The following is a 7,969-nucleotide window of genomic DNA, read 5'->3' on the forward strand; positions in this document are numbered from 1 at the left end:
TAGCTTGCTTTCTACTATTACTGTACACTTGCATTATAATGATCTTTTACCTAATTTACCTTATTCCAATAGCGACGTGCAAGTGCATGGAGAAGACTCCTCTGAAACATCGCAGGGCCCTCACCCTGGTGATTACTGCCCAACTCAGGATTGCCAGGCAGAGGAGCCATCAGAGGAGACCCAAAGCACTCAGTAAGACAAACCCTCAATACTGAAAATTAATACATACATTTTATATATATATATATATATATATATATATATTATTTTTATTATTTTATGTTTTGCACAAAACACAATTCCTGTTTCTTCCGTTTCAGAGAGCTACAGTTCTCCAGCTTCTCGGCAAGAGATTTTCGCCGGATCAAAGTTTTAGGCAGGGGGAGTTATGGCAAGGTAATTAATTCAGTCTCTAATTAGAACTTAGCATTTTATACAGTGGAATATTCAATGTCACTAAACCCACTCTCTAATTCCAGGTTCTACTTGTTGAGTACCTTCCGGCTAATATATACTGTGCCCTGAAGGTACTCAAGAAGGACGAAATATACTCCTTGGAGGAAATACAACGGTGAGCTCATGGGGAATGATTCCATAATCTCTCGATTAGGTTTTATTTAGAAGTCACTTTCTGTCTCGCAGTCTTCTCCTTTTTATAAACTTTTCATTTGCCTTCCTTTCACCCAGTTGCTCTTGTTACATTATATTTAACTCTATGCTGGACTTATTTCCTCTTTTATCTTTCAGCATTTTAGCCGAAAAGGAAATCGGGCAGACGGTGAACCCAGACAACTTCATAGTGGATTTATACGCCACATTTACCACCAAATACCATCTTTTTTTTGTCTTGGAGTTTGTTGCAGGAGGAAGTCTGAGAACCCATCTGAAGATCTGTGGGCACTTCGACCTAGAGAGAGCTAAGTAAGTATAAATTAGGTGACTATTTGGGATTTTGTACATACAGCCGATGAGTTACAGGAGACTGAAGAGCAGGGGAGGATGAGAGAACTGGCAGTTATGCTACACTAAATATTAACATTCCTTTATGAAGGCACCATATAGTGATCAAGAAGTATTTCCTTATCCTTGCAGGTTCTACGCTGCCTGTATACTCCTAGGCCTGGAGGCGATCCACATGAAGGATGTTGTTCACAGGTAAGAGTATATAAGGGGCTAGGTACCTTTAGTGGTGAGTACAACCTGGAGTTTAATACCGGCTGCAAGTTAGCAGCAGTGCAGCTACAGGTTCAAAGTTACTTCTTGGAAGTCTAAGGGAAGGAAATAGGAGGCAGCATTTTTAAGCTTGGCTTATGACTCCAATGCTATGTCACAGCAGTTTTAATGTGTCATTATAATAGTTCCCTTTTGTTTCAATGCAGAGATTTAAAGCCAGGAAATCTCCTTATGGATAAGGACGGCTATTTAAAGATCGCCGATTTTGGCCTGGGCAAGACCGGTAAGGGGCTCCTTGTATTATTATCGAGCACAAAGGGGGCTCATTTTGGGTTTACTCTGGCATAAATGCCTCAATAAAAATCACTAACAATTTGACTTTTTTGAAGGAATTGGATATGGAGACCGAACAAACAGCATGGTTGGGTCTCCAGCTTATATGGCACCAGAGGTTGTGGGGAAAAAGGAGTACACAAGAGCCGTCGACTGGTGGGCTCTCGGAGTCATCACGTACGAAATGCTCCTCGGGAAGGTAAGCGCAAACTGCCACTGACCAGTTATAAGAGGAAGTGACATACACATATTGTTATTTATCTAACCTCATAAAGCACTCTTTATAATACACCTGGTCCCCCAATATATTCTTATTAAACATTACAGAGACCCTTCGATGGACATAACAACAGCTGCTTATGTGAATATATCGAGGAGGCGGAACCGCACTTCCCAGAGTCGCTGGAACCAGTAGCAGTGAGCTTCATATCAGAGGTAAGTAGCGCTGAGCTATCAGTTGGTTGCAGTCAGCTCTTTAGCTCAGCAACCACTTTCTCAATCTCCTGGGGTCCCCCATGCTTCTGTACGTGTAACTGCCATTTTCTGTTCTTGTAGCTCTTGAACAAGAATCCCGAGGAGCGACTGGGTTCTACCGAAGGAGATGCAGCTGATGTAGCCGAACATCCCTTCTTTAACGTAAGTCCTCTGTCTGTATTATCATAATCATTCTAAGATCTTCTGGCTATACCCTCGGATACTATCTGCGAGGTACAGTCCTCTCATATCCTCAGCTTTCTGAAGAACCTCTAATAATCAGCATTTTTATGGTGCATATGTTGCAGAACATAGTCTGGGATGACATACTGGAAAGGAAGGCGACGGCTCCGTTCATACCCAGCCTCGACGGACCGGAGGATGTCACCTATTTTGAAGAGGAGTTTACTAAGCTGTCAGCCAATCTGACGCTGCCGAAAGGACCTTCTGCCGAAATGGAAATTCCGATCGAAGAAGCCTTTCAGGACTTCACCTATTCGGCATTTTAAGTCCTAATACAATCATAGGTAAGAAAGGGCCCGAGTACAAAGACAAGCAGCACAAATACAAAGAAAAAATGTTTTTCATTAGGATTCCTTACATTATGGGGTACCGATCACAACACAGCTGGTTATGGAAGAAGGCACACTGGGTAACTGCAGGAAAAAGGGGAGTCTTTGGGAATATTGAGGTGATCCCTGAGATAATTGCAATTCTGCAATTACGTGCAATGTGTAAGCACAAAAAAAAATAAAACATGTAAATCCCATGCAGCCAGAACCTGTTGAGATGCCAATGAAAAGCATGGGAAGTGTATCCCTTAAGCGTTACAGTGTTTTTACAGTAATATCACTTGCTAAGATGAAAAATGCGTGGATTGAGTTTGAAGTTTAATCTTTTGTTTTTGCAGACGGGTCTCGGAAGCGTTCAGAAAAGGCAACTCAAACAACACCAGCAGCAGTTTCCTAAAATTCCAAACACTGCTGTACCGCCAGTTAGGTAACTCCTCTTCAAAATCACAATTCCACCAGTGATGACCCTTCATGCGCTACCGCCGTTCCACCAGTAGCATTTTCAGGTAAAGACCAGCAATGCATCTCCTTCTCTCCACCAGCCGCATCTTCTCTTTCACACACCTCAGTTGTGCCTTAATTCCATCTGCCATAACTTCACCAGCAGTGTATGCCTTACTTCCCCAGCAATTCCACCAGCAGCTTATGCCCATCCTTCCATTTTAATTCCACCAGCGATGCCTCCCTTGCCAAATACTGCCCTTCCACCAGTGGTGCCTCCCATGCCACAATTCACCAACAGTGCCTCCCCTGCCGCCCACCACACTTCCGCCAGCAGTGCCTCACCTGCCACCCACCGCAGTTTCACCAATGGTAACTTCTTCAACAAGATATGGCATCATAAACATGAGCTACTCAGTAGGCTCTGCATTCCTTTTCACTCCATCCCTCAGACTGCAGAAGCCGGGGTCTGTAGGCTGCATGGGGTCCAATGGAATGGAAGGGAATGCAGCTTTCACTTGTAGCTTCATGGCACCCATGTGTATGCTGTCATATCTCTGTTTGCCTCACCAGCAGTGCCTCCCATTGCATTCCACCTTTTCTTTCGCTTAAGCTCCACCAGCAGTGCCATCCCTTACACTCACCCCCAGTTCCACCAGTGCCTCTTGTTTCAATCAGATATGGCACCATAAAAAAGAGCGCAGGTAAGTACTGCAAAATCATTCACTCCACACAAACAGACATTCAGTCCACACAAACACGCATTCACTCCACACAAACACACTATAATCACTACAGAAACTTGCACTTTTAATGCCCGTCTCCTCTATTCAGGAGGCTCCTCCAGTCAGAAGTCTCCCTCCATAGGCTGTGTGAGGGCTATATATACAATACCACAGTCCTCAGCGCTCTAAAATTGGTGTAATCTCCAATCCTGTGTGAATCATAAGTCCAATCAAGTGTATGTGTCGAAAACTTCCTGCAGCTCCGCTTCAGATCAACCCCTTTGACTGGGTCCCAAAGACGAATTCAGCATACATACAGACGGAGCGCATGTGTAAAGAAAAAATATACAATAGTGCAACAGAGTACATATAGAGGAGATCCCTTCTCCAAAACGTAACTAAACAGTGTAACAGTTTAAAAGAGAAAGTTTGTGCTCATTTAATTTACACTAACACCCAAGTGCGGTACTGCAAACTGCCTTACCAGATGGCAGTATAGATGTAGCAGACGAATTTATGTATCCAATAGCGGCATCTAACTAGATGGATGAAAGTAGCATTCTTGATGAACCTCGCAACTGTATCCTCATGTGAAGTTAGTCTGATTGCAGAGTGTCGCTGTATCCTCAGTGAGGCACAAAAGGGGAGACAGCAACTGGTGCAATATTATTTATTATAAAAGAATAAAACTTACAATTTACGAGGTAACACAAGCTCTGTGTTACCTCGTAATTTGTAAGTTTTATTCTTTTATTTGAGCTTTTATAATAAATAATATTGCACCAGTTGCTGTCTCCCCTTTTGTGCCTCACTGAGGATACAGCGACACTCTGCAATCAGACTAACTTCACATGAGGATACAGTTGCGAGGTTCATCAAGAATGCTACTTTCATCCATCTAGTTAGATGCCGCTATTGGATACATAAATTCGTCTGCTACATCTATACTGCCATCTGGTAAGCAGTTTGCAGTACCGCACTTGGGTGTTAGTGTAAATTAAATGAGCACAAACTTTCTCTTTTAAACTGTTACACTGTTTAGTTACGTTTTGGAGAAGGATCTCCTCTATATGTACTCTGTTGCACTATTGTATATTTTTTCTTTACACATGCGCTCCGTCTGTATGTATTGCTGAATCCCTCCATAGGCTGCACTTCATCAGTCCCTTGCCCTGCTGGGTTCTGGAGGGAGAGAGAAACTTCCCCACAGTACCCAGTCTGATAGTCAGTGCATGGGGACTGTCAGGTATAATCAAGAGCTGTGCCGGGGAAAGCTGCTCTGTCTCTCCAGAAACCAGCTCCCCAAGGGACTGTCGGGGAATGGAGTGCAACCTGTGCTGAAAGCCTCCTGACTGGAGAAATCACACGCATAATATATATTTTCTGACTTACAAACTGAACAGGACAGGCTTCTCTGACTTTTTCTTCCTCTGACCTACCTACACACATATCAGCACACTGGCACAGATACACATTTAGATAATAAGACAAACACTTTCATCCCACGGACATGACTGTCTTTCCTCCCCCCCACCAAAATATGCCCTTATGACATACCCACACATGCACCGCTCTACATATTTACACACACACACGTGAGTCACAGCTGACAGCAGGGCAAGCAGTACCATACTGGGGAGTGGATCATCAGGGGATACAGCTGAATATCCCTGCAGCGGGGACAGAGACAGTACAGGGAAGTGGCCGACACCAACCTCAGGACACAGAGCAGCACATCATGATCCATATTTCATCTGGTTATTTATGTGTATTTCTACTGAACATTTCTCCATCTGTCGCTCTGTCACTCATGTCACTTAAAAAGGAATATGGCTAAACACACAAGTACCTTTATGCCACTGAATGGATCCTGCATTCGTTTTCACCCCGTCCCTCAGACTGCAAAAGCCGGTCTGCCTGGGGGATGCTGCAGCATTCACTGTGGTTTTAATGGCTGCCATTTCCCATCTGTTTCCCTTCCTCTCAACACAGATCCACCAGTGGTGCCTCTTCATTCACCCACAATGTGGCTTTATACACAGAAGCACCCTTACGCTACTTGGTATACGGTGCTTTTCTTTCCACTCCATCCCACAGACTGCAGAAGCCGGGGTCTGCGGGCTGCCTGGGGTCCAATGGAATGGAAGGGAATGCATCATTCACCTAGCAGCTAATGGCGCTCATGTGTATCCTGCCATATTGCTTTCTTTTTCTCTCAACCTGCTTGCCCTGATTCATTATGGCGCATTGATCCTGGGAGCATATCCGACTGCCGTTAAGGAGTCAGGAAGGAATTTTCCCTCATGAAGCAGATTGGCCCTTAGCTTCTGATAGGGTTTTGCCTTCCTCAGGACCAAAAAGCCCAATTTTTATTACCAATAAAGCTGTGACTTACACAGATTAAACACAAAGCTGCTGTGTGTGTCTTTATTCTGGATATTGGGGAGCTGGGGGGTAAATTATTTGGTAGGGGTAACATACACAGGAATAGAGATGGGTGAAATAAATTAAATGAAGAAATACGGAAAATACAAAAAAAATCCACATGATCAAAGCTCTAGCAGTGTCAAAGTAGAGAATAACAGGACAATCCAAGATGCTCCACTCACATCTTGGTCTAGTTTAACCTACAAGTCAAAGTTCTGTGCAGCATTCAGGCTCTGGAGAAATCTAGTTCACCCTAAAAAGTAATTGGCCAGTACTTAGATCCTCTGCATACACTGGGGCATATGATTGGGAGACTTCAGCCTGGAAGTGTGCAATGGCGTACTGGCCAACAGCTAGCAAGTCAATGGAATCTCAGATGAAGAGGGAAATAAGGAGGACAGGGGTCTAAAAAGAAAGCTAGCACAAAAGAAGGGCAGGGTTAAGTGAATAAACAGAAACAGGAAGGTAAAAGTGTGGAAAGCATGACTACGGTTTGGGCTTGATGGGAAAAGGTGAAATTAAAAGCAGTTTGTGAAGAAAGAAGTGGAAAAAATAAAGTAAAATTGGTTAAATCTCCCCTGAATGCCTTCCCACCAGCAATAAAGTAAATCGCTAGTGGGAAGGCATATGTGGCGCTTCGTTAACACTGCCAGTCGATGTTCGGCCACTGAACAGATTGATCTCCAATGTGCAAAGGTTCATCAAAATACACGGCACTTAGAGACCCCAAAATACACCTTGTGCATACTAATTTTATGGCTTAGATTTACCTAATTCATAACCACATGAGCATGTGTTGAAAAACATATACAGGTATGGGATCCCTTATCCGGAAACCCATTATCCAGATAGCTCCGAATTACGGAAAGCCCGTCTCCCATAGACTCCATTTTAATCAAATACAGGTATCTGACCCATTATCCAGAATTTGTTATCTGTAATTTGGATCTCCATATCTTAAGTCTTAAAGAATCAATAAAACAGTAATTAAACCCTATGGGATTGTTTTGCATCCAATAAGGATTAATTATATCTTAGTTGGGATCAGTTACAAGGTACTGTTTTATTACTACAGAGGAAAAAGGAAATCAGTTTTAAAATTCTGAATTATTTCATTAAAATGGAGTCTATGGGACAGGCTTTCCGTAATTCGGAGCTTTCTGGATAACGGGTTTCCTGATAAGGGGTCCCATACCTGTACTTCAGAATTTTAAAACTGATTTCCTTTTTCTTTGTAGTAATAAAACAGTACCTTGTAACTGATCCCAACTAAATATAAATAATCCTTATTGGATGTAAATCAATCCTATTGGTTTAATTAATGTTTTATTGATTGTTTTAGTAGACTTAAGGGTATGGAGATCCAAATTAGGGAAAGACCCCTTATCCGGAATACCCTTGGTCCCAAACATTCTGGATAACGGGTCCTATACCTGTTTTTTTGAAGGTGCACATTCAGTTTTTGGAATTTCCCTCATTATCTTGCACAATGTCTTACATGCGTTCAGTGTTGGACTGGATCAGCGGAACCCCGGAAAACACATGGTGGATCCGGGCCCTGCCAACCCAGTCCTGCTCCCAGAGCCGCCGTGCAGTTGGGGGGCAATCCCGGGTCTGGTGGCTGTTTAGCTGTTAGGGGGGCCCCGGGCGCCCTGCACTTACTGGATTAGCTGGGCCTCCCTGCTGTCAGTGAGCTGCACACCTCAGAAGGGAGAGCAGGAGCTCCGGTGCCTGCATGTCCTGTACTCTACACAGCTTTCCGTACTATGTAGGGGAAAGTAAAAGCCACACAGGGATTGGATAGGCTGGAAGAGAAGTTCTAAC

The 7,969-nt window shown here is 43.5% G+C and overlaps 1 protein-coding gene across 1 annotated transcript; it reads left to right on the forward strand.

The window, feature by feature from the left end:
• Window positions 1-279: 279 nt before the first annotated feature.
• Window positions 280-3,008, forward strand: LOC116406782 (serine/threonine-protein kinase N2-like). Its single transcript, XM_031891681.1, has 10 exons — window positions 280-396; window positions 480-571; window positions 748-921; window positions 1,093-1,155; window positions 1,380-1,456; window positions 1,563-1,705; window positions 1,834-1,941; window positions 2,062-2,142; window positions 2,289-2,507; window positions 2,891-3,008. The coding sequence occupies exons 1-9, from the start codon at window positions 280-282 to the stop codon at window positions 2,487-2,489; spliced, it is 1,056 nt and encodes a 351-aa protein (XP_031747541.1). The 3' UTR covers window positions 2,490-2,507; window positions 2,891-3,008.
• Window positions 3,009-7,969: the final 4,961 nt, after the last annotated feature.

The sequence above is a fragment of the Xenopus tropicalis genome, chromosome 8 (genome assembly GCF_000004195.4).
Source record: "Xenopus tropicalis strain Nigerian chromosome 8, UCB_Xtro_10.0, whole genome shotgun sequence".
NCBI classification, from domain to species: Eukaryota; Metazoa; Chordata; class Amphibia; order Anura; family Pipidae; genus Xenopus; species Xenopus tropicalis.

Excerpts from the sequence above, each read along its gene's own strand:
- LOC116406782 (XM_031891681.1), top strand. The coding sequence starts at position 280 with ATGTTTTGCACAAAACACAATTCCTGTTTCTTCCGTTTCAGAGAGCTA. Across the intron at positions 397-479 it reads GCAGGGGGAGTTATGGCAAG|GTTCTACTTGTTGAGTACCT; the intron begins GTAATTAATTCA and ends CTCTAATTCCAG. Across the intron at positions 1,706-1,833 it reads ACGAAATGCTCCTCGGGAAG|AGACCCTTCGATGGACATAA; the intron begins GTAAGCGCAAAC and ends TAAACATTACAG.